We start from the raw sequence: 16,285 nt of genomic DNA, 5'->3' as shown, positions 1-16,285 counted from the left end.
GAGTAACGCAGGGGCTCTCATCTGTGAGAGTAACGCAGGGGCTCTCATCTGTGAGAGTAACGCAGGGGCTCTCATCTGTGAGAGTAACGCAGGGGCTCTCATCTGTGAGAGTAACGCAGGGGCTCTCATCTGTGAGAGTAACGCAGGGGCTCTCATCTGTGAGAGTAACGCAGGGGCTCTCATCTGTGAGAGTAATGCAGGGAGACTGAATATAGATAAACAAGACAGAAAACGGACAGGCAAAGAGAAAGGAAAATAAAGCCGATACTGCCATAGGCGGCGAAACGCGTACAGCCTTCTTTTTGTTGAAATAACTGACCAGTCATCGGCGACACAATCCTTCTCTGGTTATACACAAACGGGATCCACTTGTCTGAAGCAACGGTGGTGAGATACAAACAATTTAATACTTCACTACTGCCTGTCAGCGTCACTAAGAAGGTACAGCTACATACCCGAGACTGTCTGTCAGCGTCACTAAGAAGGTACAGCTACATACCCGAGACTGCCTGTCAGCGTTACTAAGAAGGTACAGCTACATACCAGAGACTGCCTGTCAGCGCTACTCAGAAGGTACAGCTACATACCAGAGACTGCCTGTCAGCGTTACTCAGAAGGTACAGCTACATACCAGAGACTGCCTGTCAGCGTTACTCAGAAGGTACAGCTACATACCAGAGACTGCCTGAGAGCGTCACTCAGAAGGTACAGCTACATACCAGAGACTGCCTGTCAGCGTTACTCAGAGGGTACAGCGACATACCAGAGACTGCCTGTCAGCGTTACTCAGAAGGTATAGCTACATACCAGAGACTGCCTGAGAGCGTCACTCAGAAGGTACAGCTACATACCAGAGACTGCCTGAGAGCGTCACTCAGAAGGTATAGCTACATACCAGAGACTGCCTGTCAGCGTTACTCAGAAGGTATAGCTACATACCAGAGACTGCCTGTCAGCGTTACTCAGAGGGTACAGCTACATACCAGAGACTGCCTGAGAGCAGTTAGATTGCTAATTGTGCCCCTCTGTGTCATGACACTGGCTCTGGATTTACCAATTGTGGTATAAGTGACTTTGGCGTCTGATACATAAGAGACTCTATTGGAGATATATAAATGAGCGCTCGTCTCTCTCTTCTGCATGCTTAAAAGCCTACCAGGTGGGGACGGATTGTTTTTTGCACTGGGAATAAGTTCTACTTAGTGCTGTACTGTCTTTTGCACTACACAACTATATTGCCACTTTGTTTCTAATACAACTGGCTGTCTGGAGCTGGGGGTGGGGTATAGGGGATGGGCTGGCTGTCTGGAGCTGGGGGTGGGGTATAGGGGATGGGCTGGCTGTCTGGAGCTGGGGGTGGGGTATAGGGGGATGGGCTGGCTGTCTGGAGCTGGGGTATAGGGGATGGGCTGGCTGTCTGGAGCTGGGGGTGGGGTATAGGGGGATGGGCTGGCTGTCTGGAGCTGGGGGTGGGGTATAGGGGATGGGCTGGCTGTCTGGAGCTGGGGGTGGGGTATAGGGGGATGGGCTGGCTGTCTGGAGCTGGGGGTGGGGTATAGGGGGATGGGCTGGCTGTCTGGAGCTGGGGGTGGGGTATTGGGGATGGGCTGGCTATCTGGAGCTGGGGTGGGGTATAGGGGATGGGCTGGCTGTCTGGAGCTGGGGGTGGGGTATAGGGGGATGGGCTGGCTCTCTGGAGCTGGGGGTGGGGTATAGGGGATGGGCTGGCTGTCTGGAGCTGGGGGTGGGGTATAGGGGGATGGGCTGGCTGGAGCCGGGGGTGGGGTATAGGGGGATGGGCTGGCTGTCTGGAGCTGGGGGTGGGGTATAGGGGATGGGCTGGCTGGGCTGCCGGGAAGTCAGAGACATGAACGGTTCGGTGTCCGATGCTTCTGCACAGCCAATACCCCAGCGTGGTCCCGGTGTCCCCGATAATGAGAAGACGACAGACATGTAGTCAGCGCTTGTACTTTGCACGTTTGGAAGTTTCAACTAAACTACTAATGTTCATCTGCTATACTGATAACTGATCTGCTTGTCGCATCAGCTGAAACTGGCTCATCTGGTACAGGACTTGCACATTACTTACTACGGCTCCAGGATAATTATCTATCTCTGCATTAACTAGTTAGCTGGCATAGTAACATGGGATGCAACTGCAGCCAGCTGGGCTTTCCCCGACACCGTCTCATTACATACAACGCACTGTCCTGCTCCGTCCCCTGGTGTCTTAGAGGAAATCTGTGCTGCTGGTCCGGCCCCTGACTGCCGTAGCTCTCCCAGGCTGCCCTAGCCCCCCCCAGGCTGCCCTAGCCCTCCCAGGCTGCCGACATCACTGCAGATTCTGCAACCCAGAAAGCCAGGCGAGTGGCAGTCGGAGGTCACATGAGCTAGTAACAAAAGTGCATAGAGGGGAATTTCATACAACAGGCACCAGCGAGATGTAAGAGAATACTATGCACTAGTGGTACCAGGGAGGTGTAGGATAATACTATGCACTAGTGGTACCAGGGAGGTGTAGGATAACGCTATGCACCAGTGGTACCAGGGAGGTGTAGGATAACGCTATGCACTAGTGGTACCAGGGAGGTGTAGGATAACACTATGCACTAGTGGTACCAGGGAGGTGTAGGATAATACTATGCACTAGTGGTACCAGGGAGGTGTAGGATAATACTATGCACTAGTGGTGCCAGGGAGGTGTAGGATAACACTATGCACTAGTGGTACCAGGGAGGTGTAGGATAATACTATGCACTAGTGGTACCAGGGAGGTGTAGGATAATACTATGCACTAGTGGTACCAGGGAGGTGTAGGATAATACTATGCACTAGTGGTACCAGGGAGGTGTAGGATAATACTATGCACTAGTGGTACCAGGGAGGTGTAGGATAACACTATGCACTAGTGGTACCAGGGAGGTGTAGGATAATACTATGCATTAGTGGTGCCAGGGAGGTGTAGGATAACACTATGCACTAGTGGTAACAGGGAGGTGTAGGATAACACTATGCACTAGTGGTAACAGGGAGGTGTAGGATAACACTATGCACTAGTGGTGCCAGGGAGGTGTAGGATAATACTATGCACTAGTGGTAACAGGGAGGTGTAGGATAACACTATGCACTAGTGGTGCCAGGGAGGTGTAGGATAATACTATGCACTAGTGGTGCCAGGGAGGTGTAGGATAACACTATGCACTAGTGGTAACAGGGAGGTGTAGGATAACACTATGCACTAGTGGTAACAGGGAGGTGTAGGATAACACTATGCACTAGTGGTAACAGGGAGGTGTAGGATAACACTATGCACTAGTGGTAACAGGGAGGTGTAGGATAATACTATGCACTAGTGGTACCAGGGAGGTGTAGGATAATACTATGCACTAGTGGTGCCAGGGAGGTGTAGGATAACACTATGCACTAGTGGTACCAGGGAGGTGTAGGATAACACTATGCACTAGTGGTAACAGGGAGGTGTAGGATAACACTATGCACTAGTGGTGCCAGGGAGGTGTAGGATAATACTATGCACTAGTGGTAACAGGGAGGTGTAGGATAACACTATGCACTAGTGGTGCCAGGGAGGTGTAGGATAATACTATGCACTAGTGGTGCCAGGGAGGTGTAGGATAACACTATGCACTAGTGGTAACAGGGAGGTGTAGGATAACACTATGCACTAGTGGTAACAGGGAGGTGTAGGATAACACTATGCACTAGTGGTAACAGGGAGGTGTAGGATAATACTATGCACTAGTGGTACCAGGGAGGTGTAGGATAATACTATGCACTAGTGGTGCCAGGGAGGTGTAGGATAACACTATGCACTAGTGGTACCAGGGAGGTGTAGGATAACACTATGCACTAGTGGTAACAGGGAGGTGTAGGATAACACTATGCACTAGTGGTACCAGGGAGGTGTAGGATAATACTATGCACTAGTGGTACCAGGGAGGTGTAGGATAATACTATGCACTAGTGGTACCAGGGAGGTGTAGGATAATACTATGCACTAGTGGTACCAGGGAGGTGTAGGATAATACTATGCACTAGTGGTGCCAGGGAGGTGTAGGATAATACTATGCACTAGTGGTACCAGGGAGGTGTAGGATTTATTTATTTATTTATTAACAGTTTCCTATATAGCGCAGCATATTCCGTTGCGCTTTACAATTGGAAACATTGATAGAACAAAACAGGGTAATAACAGACAGACATAGAGGTAAGAGGGCCCTGCTTGCAAGCTTACAATCTATAGGGAAATAGGCATTGATACACAAGGATAGGTGCTATATATATTGCAATTTGGTCCGGCCAGAATGCAGAGTTTCTTGGTGGCTGCATGATCCAGTCACACAGGAATGTCGGCAAAATGTCAGGAGTATGTGAAAGAAAGACAATGTGTGAGGTTATGTGTGGACTGTGAGAGGGGATGTGATAAGACATAGAAGCTATGAAGGTTATGTGGTCGGTTCTGGAATCTGATAAGCTTGTCTGAAGAGGGGAGTTTTCAGGGAACGCTTGAAGGATTGGAGACTAGAGGTAAGTCTTATTGTGTGTGGTAAGGCATTCCATAGAGTGGGTGCAGCCCGAAGAAAGTCCTGTAACCGTAAATGGGAGCAAGTAATGCGTGGGGATGAGAGACGCAGATCTTGTGCTGAGCGGAGAATAATAGGATAATACTATGCACTAGTGGTACCAGGGAGGTGTAATACCACAATGTGCTTTTGTGCAGTGTTACCTAAACTCTGAGCACAGATTTATGTCTTGGACTGTTATGGGAGCATGAGGGCAATCATGGATATCCTTTGGGAATCACTGCTCTTGTGGCACTAGCGAGGAATAACCCTGCAATTTGCTCACCTCCAGCTTCTCGCTGAATTCCTCACTGTATGGGATGAACCTGCTGTCAGCGTCGCCTTTGAAGAACCAGGAGCAGCGCCTGACCTCCGAGTCCTCTTCTTCCCAGTACACCGCCTTCATCTCCCGATCGTACAGGTAGACATCATAGCGGCCGCCTGCAGTACTCACCACCACACTCTCCGGGTCTGGCTGAACTGCAGTAATAAGACAAAAACTGGTAATAGTGCAGAGCGGTGTAACGGATAAGTAAGGCGTCCCTGCTCTGCGCAGAGCCCTGCACTAGCACAAGCTCTTATATACAAGGAGAGCGACTCTCCCACTCTCAGCGAGGGAACCTTTACCTTATATATTAGGGGCCATGAGTGGGAATACTCTACAGACAGTGTAATAAAATGCTCACCAGAGTTATACACCTCCTCCAGATTGGCAGAGTCATAACCGCTGAATGGCAACCAGACCTCCCGGCCTTCCACCAACTTGCAGAAGAACCAGTGCGGCTGCACCACCTCGTACAGGTTTGGCAGGAAGGGAGGAGGGGGAACGGCCGGTCGGGAGTTTGGATAGACGAGTCCCGATGGTGCTGGCATGAAAGGAGGGTCCGGAGGGGGCTGAAACACAAAACACACCATCAGCATTTCCTTACACATGTAGGAAAAGGGAAGTGTAAGGACCCAGTCGTGTGATCATCAGCCAGACACGGCCACCAATCAGCCACTGTACAAATACAAGGCAGACAGTGGGCATCTCTATATGGCAACAAGAGCCGGACATATGAGCATATCGGCTAGGTTCTATCACTGGACAGGAACCCATCTGCAGGGTGGGAGAGGGGTGACTGGCGGCTTTTCTGCTCCCACTTCCTCTATACTTATGTCTAATTGGAAGGTACGATCTATAGGCTGGGAGAGGGGTGACTGGCGGCCCTTCTACTCCCACCTCCTCTATACTAATGTCTGATAGGAGGGTACTATCTATAGGCTGGGAGAGGGGTGACTGGCGGCCTTTCTGCTCCCACCTCCTCTATACTAATGTCTGATAGGAAGGTACGATCTATAGGCTGGGAGAGGGGTGACTGGCGGCCCTTCTACTCCCACCTCCTCTATACTAATGTCTGATAGGAAGGTACTATCTATAGGCTGGGAGAGGGGTGACTGGCGGCCCTTCTGCTCCCACCTCCTCTATACTAATGTCTGATATGAGGGTACTATCTATAGGGTGGGAGAGGGGTGACTGGCGGCCCTTCTACTCCCACCTCCTCTATACTAATGTCTGATAGGAGGGTACTATCTATAGGCTGGGAGAGGGGTGACTGGCGGCCCTTCTACTCCCACCTCCTCTATACTAATGTCTGATAGGAAGGTACGATCTATAGGCTGGGAGAGGGGTGACTGGCGGCCCTTCTACTCCCACCTCCTCTATACTAATGTCTGATAGGAGGGTACTATCTATAGGCTGGGAGAGTGGTGACTGGCGGCTCTTCCTCTCCCACCTCCTCTATACTAATGACTGATAGGAGGGTACTATCTATAGGCTGGGAGAGGGGTGACTGGCGGCCCTTCCTCTCCCACCTCCTCTATACTAATGTCTGATAGGAAGGTACTATCTATAGGCTGGGAGAGGGGTGACTGGCGGCCCTTCCTCTCCCACCTCCTCTATACTAATGTCTGATAGGAAGGTACTATCTATAGGCTGGGAGAGGGGTGACTGGCGGCCCTTCTGCTCCCACCTCCTCTATACTAATGTCTGATATGAGGGTACTATCTATAGGCTGGGAGAGGGGTGACTGGCGGCCTTTCTACTCCCACCTCTTCTATACTAATGTCTGATAGGAAGGTACTATCTATAGGGTGGGAGAGGGGTGACTGGCGGCCTTTCTACTCCCACCTCTTCTATACTAATGTCTGATAGGAGGGTACTATCTATAGGCTGGGAGAGGGGTGACTGGCGGCCCTTCTACTCCCACCTCTTCTATACTAATGTCTGATAGGAAGGTACTATCTATAGGCTGGGAGAGGGGTGACTGGCGGCCCTTCTGCTCTCACCTCCTCTATACTAATGTCTGATAGGAGGGTACTATCTATAGGCTGGGAAAGGGGTGACTGGCGGCCCTTCTGCTCCCACCTCTTCTATACTAATGTCTGATAGGAAGGTACTATCTATAGGCTGGGAGAGGGGTGACTGGTGGCTTTTCTGCTCCCACCTCCTCTATACTAAATGTCTGATAGGAGGGTACTATCTATAGGGTGGGAGAGGGGTGACTGGTGGCTCTTCTGCTCCCACCTCCTCTATACTAATGTCTGATAGGAGGGTACTATCTATAGGGTGGGAGAGGGGTGACTGGTGGCTCTTCTGCTCCCACCTCCTCTATACTAATGTCTGATAGGAAGGTACTATCTATAGGCTGGGAGAGGGGTGACTGGCGGCCTTCCTGCTCCCACCTCCTCTATACTAATGTCTGATAGGAGGGTACTATCTATAGGCTGGGAGAGTGGTGACTGGCGGCTCTTCCTCTCCCACCTCCTCTATACTAATGACTGATAGGAGGGTACTATCTATAGGCTGGGAGAGGGGTGACTGGCGGCCCTTCCTCTCCCACCTCCTCTATACTAATGTCTGATAGGAAGGTACTATCTATAGGCTGGGAGAGGGGTGACTGGCGGCCCTTCTGCTCCCACCTCCTCTATACTAATGTCTGATATGAGGGTACTATCTATAGGCTGGGAGAGGGGTGACTGGCGGCCTTTCTACTCCCACCTCTTCTATACTAATGTCTGATAGGAAGGTACTATCTATAGGGTGGGAGAGGGGTGACTGGCGGCCTTTCTACTCCCACCTCTTCTATACTAATGTCTGATAGGAGGGTACTATCTATAGGCTGGGAGAGGGGTGACTGGCGGCCCTTCTACTCCCACCTCTTCTATACTAATGTCTGATAGGAAGGTACTATCTATAGGCTGGGAGAGGGGTGACTGGCGGCCCTTCTGCTCCCACCTCCTCTATACTAATGTCTGATAGGAGGGTACTATCTATAGGCTGGGAGAGGGGTGACTGGCGGCCCTTCTGCTCCCACCTCTTCTATACTAATGTCTGATAGGAAGGTACTATCTATAGGCTGGGAGAGGGGTGACTGGTGGCTTTTCTGCTCCCACCTCCTCTATACTAAATGTCTGATAGGAGGGTACTATCTATAGGGTGGGAGAGGGGTGACTGGTGGCTCTTCTGCTCCCACCTCCTCTATACTAATGTCTGATAGGAGGGTACTATCTATAGGGTGGGAGAGGGGTGACTGGTGGCTCTTCTGCTCCCACCTCCTCTATACTAATGTCTGATAGGAAGGTACTATCTATAGGCTGGGAGAGGGGTGACTGGCGGCCTTCCTGCTCCCACCTCCTCTATACTAATGTCTGATAGGAAGGTACTATCTATAGGCTGGGAGAGGGGTGACTGGCGGCCCTTCTGCTCCCACCTCCTCTATACTAATGTCTGATAGGAAGGTACTATCTATAGGCTGGGAGAGGGGTGACTGGCGGCCTTTCTGCTCCCACCTCCTCTATACTAATGTCTGATAGGAAGGTACTATCTATAGGCTGGGAGAGGGATGACTGGCGGCCCTTCTGCTCCCACCTCCTCTATACTAATGTCTGATAGGAGGGTACTATCTATAGGCTGGGAGAGGGGTGACTGGCGGCCCTTCAGCTCCCACCTCCTCTATACTAATGTCTGATAGGAAGGTACTATCTATAGGCTGGGAGAGGGGTGACTGGCGGCCCTTCCTCTCCCACCTCCTCTATACTAATGTCTGATAGGAGGGTACTATCTATAGGCTGGGAGAGTGGTGACTGGCGGCCCTTCTGCTCCCACCTCATCTATACTAATGTCTGATAGGAGGGTACTATCTATAGGCTGGGAGAGGGGTGACTGGCGGCCCTTCTGCTCCCACCTCCTCTATACTAATGTCTGATAGGAGGGTACTATCTATAGGCTGGGAGAGGGGTGACTGGCGGCCCTTCAGCTCCCACCTCCTCTATACTAATGTCTGATAGGAAGGTACTATCTATAGGCTGGGAGAGGGGTGACTGGCGGCCCTTCCTCTCCCACCTCCTCTATACTAATGTCTGATAGGAGGGTACTATCTATAGGCTGGGAGAGGGGTGACTGGCGGCACTTCAGCTCCCACCTCCTCTATACTAATGTCTGATAGGAAGGTACTATCTATAGGCTGGGAGAGGGATGACTGGCGGCCCTTCTGCTCCCACCTCCTCTATACTAATGTCTGATAGGAGGGTACTATCTATAGGTTGGGAGAGGGGTGACTGGCGGCCCTTCAGCTCCCACCTCCTCTATACTAATGTCTGATAGGAAGGTACTATCTATAGGCTGGGAGAGGGGTGACTGGCGGCCCTTCCTCTCCCACCTCCTCTATACTAATGTCTGATAGGAGGGTACTATCTATAGGCTGGGAGAGTGGTGACTGGCGGCCCTTCAGCTCCCACCTCCTCTATACTAATGTCTGATAGGAATGTACTATCTATAGGCTGGGAGAGGGGTGACTGGCGGCCCTTCTGCTCCCACCTCCTCTATACTAATGTCTGATAGGAGGGTACTATCTATAGGCTGGGAGAGGGGTGACTGGCGGCCCTTCTGCTCCCACCTCCTCTATACTAATGTCTGATAGGAGGGTACTATCTATAGGCTGGGAGAGGGGTGACTGGCGGCCCTTCAGCTCCCACCTCCTCTATACTAATGTCTGATAGGAAGGTACTATCTATAGGCTGGGAGAGGGGTGACTGGCGGCCCTTCCTCTCCCACCTCCTCTATACTAATGTCTGATAGGAGGGTACTATCTATAGGCTGGGAGAGGGGTGAGTGGCGGCCCTTCAGCTCCCACCTCCTCTATACTAATGTCTGATAGGAAGGTACTATCTATAGGCTGGGAGAGGGGTGACTGGCGGCCCTTCCTCTCCCACCTCCTCTATACTAATGTCTGATAGGAGGGTACTATCTATAGGCTGGGAGAGGGGTGACTGGCGGCCCTTCAGCTCCCACCTCCTCTATACTAATGTCTGATAGGAAGGTACTATCTATAGGCTGGGAGAGGGGTGACTGGCGGCCCTTCTGCTCCCACTTCCTCTATACTAATGTCTGATAGGAGGGTACTATCTATAGGCTGGGAGAGGGGTGAGTGGCGGCCCTTCAGCTCCCACCTCCTCTATACTAATGTCTGATAGGAAGGTACTATCTATAGGCTGGGAGAGGGGTGACTGGCGGCCCTTCCTCTCCCACCTCCTCTATACTAATGTCTGATAGGAGGGTACTATCTATAGGCTGGGAGAGGGGTGACTGGCGGCCCTTCAGCTCCCACCTCCTCTATACTAATGTCTGATAGGAAGGTACTATCTATAGGCTGGGAGAGGGGTGACTGGCGGCCCTTCTGCTCCCACTTCCTCTATACTAATGTCTGATAGGAGGGTACTATCTATAGGCTGGGAGAGGGGTGACTGGCGGCCTTTCTGCTCCCACCTCCTTATCCTGAAGGTAAGTAGCGGGGTTAGAGGAGGGGAGGGAGGGATAGGCACTAGGGGGAGGGTTAGGTTAGGCACTAGGGGGAGGGTTAAGTTTAGGCACTAGGGAGGGAGGGTTAGGTTACCTTTAGGCACTGGGGAGGGAGGGTTAGGTTAGGGGGGAGGGTTATGGGGGAGGGTTGTTAGGTTTAGGCATTGGGGAGGGAGGGTTAGGCACTAGGAGGGATAGGTTACGTTTAGGCACTGGGGAGGGAGGGTTAGGCACTAGGGGGAGGGTTGTTAGGTTTAGGCCCTTGGGAGGGAGGGTTAGGCACTAGGGGGAGGGTTAGGTTACGTTTAGGCACTGGGGTGGGAGGGTTAGGCACTAGGGGGAGGGTTGTTAGGTTTAGGCACTGGGGAGGGAGGGTTAGGCACTAGGAGGAGGGATAGGTTAAGTTTAGGCACTGGGGAGGGAGGGTTAGGCACTAGGAGGGTTAGGTTACCTAGGCACTGGGGAGGGAGGGTTAGGCACTAGGAGGAGGGTTAGGTTACCTTTAGGCACTAGGGGGAGGGTTAGTTTAGGCTTAGGCACTGGGGAGGGAGGGTTAGGCACGGTTTGGGCACTGGGGAGGGAGGGAGGGTTAGGCACTAGAGCAGGGATGGGGACCTCAGGCCGGAATCATTTGGTCTGGCCCTCTGAGCTTTTTACTGCTAGCCTCATCTGGCTAGCACTGTGCCTAGAATGGCACCCTGCAGCCAGAATCTATGCAGCAGAGTCGCCTGAAGCGTCCTCAGGACACTTCATACAGTCACACCGCTGCCCTTACAGCTACCCGAAGCATCCTCAGGTTGCTCTGGGCATTGCTGTAATCACCGGTGATTGTAGTCCCGCCCCCGTGTGACATCACACTGAGGGGGTGTGGCCTGCACCAGGACCGCGAATAATGTTACATATATATATATATATATATATATATATATATATTAAAAAAATGGCCCTCGGCAGAAAAAAGGTTCCCCACCCCTGCACTAGGGGGAGGGTTAGGTTACATTTAGGCACTGGGGAGGGAGGGTTAGGCACTAGGGGGAGGGTTAGGTTTGGGCACTGGGGAGGGAGGGTTAGGGTTGGGCACTGGGGAGGGAGGCTTAGGCACTAGGGAGGGAGGGTTAGGTTTGGGCACTAGGGGGAGGGTTAGGGTTGGGCACTGGGGAGGGAGGGTTAGGCACTAGGGGGAGGGTTAGGTTTGGGCACTAGGGGGGAGGGTTAGGCACTAGGGGGGGGTTTGGGCACTGGGAAGGGAATGTTAGGTTTGGGCACTAGGGGGGAGGGTTAGGCACTAGGGAGAGGGTTAGGGTTGGGCACTGGGAAGGGAGGGTTAGGGTTGGGCACTGGGAAGGGAGGGTTAGGCACTAGGGGGAGGGTTAGGGTTGGGCACTGGGGTGGGAGGGTTAGGCACTAGGGGGAGGGTTAGGGTTGGACACTGGGGGAGGGAGGGTTAGGCACTAGGGGGAGGGTTAGGTTTGGGCACCAGGGGGAGGGTTAGGTTAGGTTTCGGCACTGGGGAGGGAGGATTAGGCACCAGGGGGAGGGTTAGGTTTGGGCACTGGGGATGGAAAGTTAGGCACCAGGGGGAGGGTTAGGTCAGGCCAGTCAGATTGTATATGTGGTACTACGCTCATGAATTATACGCTTATGTCCTTATAGACTGTAAGCTTACGAGCGGCGCCCTCTTACCACTTTTTCTGTTTAGATCCCCAGTCTTGTTTTATTGATGCGGTTTCAAATTGTAAATCGCTGCGATGTAGGTTGGTGCTAGACAAAGACAGGTCAGTACCGTGTGCTTACCGGGGGCAGCGGGCCTGAAGTGCTTTGGTAGACATGAGGAATTGGTGCATGCTGGGGGGCCTGGCTGGAGTGTCCCATGGTATAATCCTGCTGAAGCTGTGGAGGCGGCAGGTAAGGATTAGCCCGGCTGCTCTGCGTGTTATGGCGGTACGGGTTATACCCCGCCTGGGGAATGACAGTGGGAGAAGCGGCATAGTGACTGTGTGGGGGGCAGGTTTGTGCTGCTGGAGGGAAAACGCCAGTTGCATCACTGGAGACCAGCGGAGCAGTGTTGGGTAAAGGAGCCATCGGAGAGGCCGTAAAGGTTTGTCCATTCTGAATTCTAGATGCCATTGGTACGGATGTGGGGGGCTTAGAGAACGCAGCAGGGCCAGGTGACTGAGCCGCTGAGGACACAGGGGTCTGTCCTATGCTGGCAAATGGATCATTGCTGCTGGTAAAGCTCGTTGCCTGGGAGAAATAGCTAAAGGTCTGTGGTGGATTAGTTGCACCGGACGCCTGTCCCAAGAAGCTGTCCTCTTCTCCCACCTCCGCTCCATCATCTGCAACCAAGAGACAACCACGGTCAGGATATAGTGGTGGATCGGGGGGGGTGTCATGGAGACGGTCTGGACTGGGGAATGAGACAAGCAGGGGGGGGGGGAGGGAGTCAGGACTGGGGAATGAGGCAAGCGGGGGGAGGGAGTCATGGGGGAGTCAGTATGTGAGGGGTCAGTATGAGGATGAGGGTATACAGGATGAGGGGGGCAGTATGGGAATGAGGGTATACAGGATGAGGGGGGCAGTATGGGAATGAGGGTATACAGGATGAGGGGGGCAGTATGGGAATGAGGGGGGCAGTATGGGAATGAGGGGGGCACAGGATGAGGGGGGCAGTATGGGAATGAGGGGGATACAGGATGAGGGGAGGCAGTATGGGAATGAGGGGATACAGGATGAGGGGAGGCAGTATGGGAATGAGGGGGATACAGGATGAGGGAGGCAGTATGGGAATGAGGGGATACAGGATGAGGGGGGCAGTATGGGAATGAGGGGGATACAGGATGAGGGGGGCAGTATGGGAATGAGGGGGATACAGGATGAGGGGAGGCAGTATGGGAATGAGGGGATACAGGATGAGGGGAGGCAGTATGGGAATGAGGGGGATACAGGATGAGGGGGGCAGTATGGGAATGAGGGGATACAGGATGAGGGGGCAGTATGGGGATGAGGGGGATACAGGATGAGGGGGCAGTATGGGGATGAGAGGATACAGGATGAGGGGGCAGTATGGGGAATGAGAGGATACAGGATGAGGGGGGCAGTATGGGGAATGAGAGGATACAGGATGAGGGGGACAGTATGGAAATGAGAGGATACAGGATGAGGGGGCAATATGGGAATGAGTGGGATACAGGATGAGGGGGCAATATGGGAATGAGAGGATACAGGATGAGGGGGACAGTATGGGGATGAGGGGGACACAGGATGAGGGGGGGGGCAGTATGGGAATGAGGGGATACAGGATGAGGGGGAGGCAGTATGGGAATGAGGGGGGCAGTATGGGAATGAGGGGGATACAGGATGAGGGGAGGCAGTATGGGAATGAGGGGATACAGGATGAGGGGGACAGTATGGGAAGGAGGTGGATACAGGATGAGGGGGCACTATGGGAATGAGGGGGGCAGTATGGGGATGAGGGGGATACTGAATGAGAGGATACAGGATGAGGGGGGCAGTATGGAAATGAGAGGATACAGGATGAGGGGGCAATATGGGTATGAGGGCTATACAGGATGAGGGGGCAGTATGGGAATGAGGAGGGCAGTATGGGAATGAGTGGATACAGGATGAGGGGGCAGTATGGGGAATGAGGGGATACAGGATGAGGGGGCAGTATTGGGAATGAGGGGATACAGGATGAGGGGGAGGGCAGTATGGGAATGAGGGGGCCAGTATGGGAAGGAGGGGGATACAGGATGAGGGGGCACTATGGGAATGAGGGGGGCAGTATGGGGATGAGGGGGATACTGAATGAGAGGATACAGGATGAGGGGGCAATATGGGAATGGGGGGGATACAGGATGAGGGGGCAGTATGGGAATGAGTGGATACAGGATGAGGGGGCAGTATGGGGAATGAGGGGATACAGGATGAGGGGGGGCAGTATGGGAATGAGGGGGCAGTATGGGAATGAGGGGGATACAGGATGAGGGGGCAGTATGGGAATGAGGGGGATACAGGATGAGGGGGCAGTATGGGGAATGAGGGGATACAGGATGAGGGGGGGGCAGTATGGGAATGAGGGGATACAGGATGAGGGGGAGGCACTATGGGAATGAGGGGGACAGTATGGGAAGGAGGTGGATACAGGATGAGGGGGCACTATGGGAATGAGGGGGGCAGTATGGGGATGAGGGGGATACTGAATGAGAGGATACAGGATGAGGGGGGCAGTATGGAAATGAGAGGATACAGGATGAGGGGGCAATATGGGTATGAGGGCTATACAGGATGAGGGGGCAGTATGGGAATGAGGAGGGCAGTATGGGAATGAGTGGATACAGGATGAGGGGGCAGTATGGGGAATGAGGGGATACAGGATGAGGGGGCAGTATGGGGAATGAGGGGATACAGGATGAGGGGGAGGGCAGTATGGGAATGAGGGGGCCAGTATGGGAAGGAGGGGGATACAGGATGAGGGGGCACTATGGGAATGAGGGGGGCAGTATGGGGATGAGGGGGATACTGAATGAGAGGATACAGGATGAGGGGGCAGTATGGGAATGAGTGGATACAGGATGAGGGGGCAGTATGGGGAATGAGGGGATACAGGATGAGGGGGGGCAGTATGGGAATGAGGGGGATACAGGATGAGGGGGCAGTATGGGAATGAGTGGATACAGGATGAGGGGGCAGTATGGGGAATGAGGGGATACAGGATGAGGGGGGGCAGTATGGGAATGAGGGGGCAGTATGGGAATGAGGGGATACAGGATGAGGGGGGGCAGTATGGGGAATGAGGGGATACAGGATGAGGGGGGGCAGTATGGGAATGAGGGGGCAGTATGGGAATGAGGGGGATACAGGATGAGGGGAGGCAGTATTGGAATGAGGGGGATACAGGATGAGGGGGGAGTATGGGAATGAGGGGGATACAGGATGAGGGGGGCAGTATGGGAATGAGGGGGATACAGGATGAGGGGGCAGTATGGGAATGAGGGGATACAGGATGAGGGTCAGTATGGGAATGAAGGGATAAAGGATGAGGGGGCAAGTATGGGAATGAGGGGATAAAGGATGAGGGGGTAGTATGGGAATAAGGGGATAAAGGATGGGGGGGCAGTATGGGAATGAGGGGATACAGGATGAGGGGGGCAGTATGGAAATGAGAGGATACAGGATGAGGGGGCAATATGGGAATGAGTGGGATACAGGATGAGGGGGCAGTATGGAAATGAGAGGATACAGGATGAGGGGGGCAGTATGGGAATGAGGGGATACAGGATGAGGGGGGCAGTATGGGAATGAGGGGATACAGGACGACCAGAACCAGTCCCTTCTGAAGCACAGGGCGTCAGGGCGGGCGCCCTGTGGACCTTAAGGACCTCGTAGAAACAGAGATAACAAAGTTAAGTTCTTACCATATCTCTTGTTTTCTACATCAGGGTCCGTAGGGTCCACAGGGCCTTGACCTTGGGGATGTCCCAAAGCAGTACCCTTCAAGGGTGGGGACGCTCCTGTGCTGAAAGGAGAATCCGCCGCCCGAAGGAAGCATCCTGAAAGGCGAAGGTATCGAAAGCATAATACCTCACAAAGGTCTGAACCGTAGACCACGTGGCTGCCTTACAGAGCTGAACAGCCGAGGCGCCCACGAGGGACCTACAGAGCTCGTAGAATGAGCAGTGACCGAGGGCAGAACAGGAACATAGGCCTCATGAACATAGGCCTCGGAAATCGCCAAACAAATTCAATGGGCCAAAGTTTGCTTATTGGCCGGCCAACCTTTTTTGCGAAAACCGTACAACAATCCGATTTCCGGAAAGAACGGGTGCACTCCACATAAATGCGAAGAGCGCGAACCACATCCAAC

General features: G+C 53.1%; 1 protein-coding gene across 1 annotated transcript in view; it reads right to left on the bottom strand.

The window, feature by feature from the left end:
* SEC23IP (SEC23 interacting protein) overlaps window positions 1–16,285 on the bottom strand; it is a 106,645-nt gene that overhangs the window by 62,415 nt on the left and 27,945 nt on the right. The window contains exons 2-4 of the mRNA XM_088466424.1: window positions 12,214–12,755; window positions 5,267–5,474; window positions 4,867–5,060 (exon numbers count right to left, since the gene is read on the bottom strand). Of these exons, the coding sequence (XP_088322550.1) occupies window positions 4,867–5,060; window positions 5,267–5,474; window positions 12,214–12,755 (944 nt within the window). The remainder of the gene's footprint in view (window positions 1–4,866; window positions 5,061–5,266; window positions 5,475–12,213; window positions 12,756–16,285) is intronic.

The sequence above is a fragment of the Taudactylus pleione genome, unplaced genomic scaffold (genome assembly GCF_031769625.1).
Source record: "Taudactylus pleione unplaced genomic scaffold, aTauple2 ptg003137l, whole genome shotgun sequence".
Taxonomy (NCBI): domain Eukaryota; kingdom Metazoa; phylum Chordata; class Amphibia; order Anura; family Myobatrachidae; genus Taudactylus; species Taudactylus pleione.
This window is presented reverse-complemented; position numbering and strand designations above follow the sequence as displayed.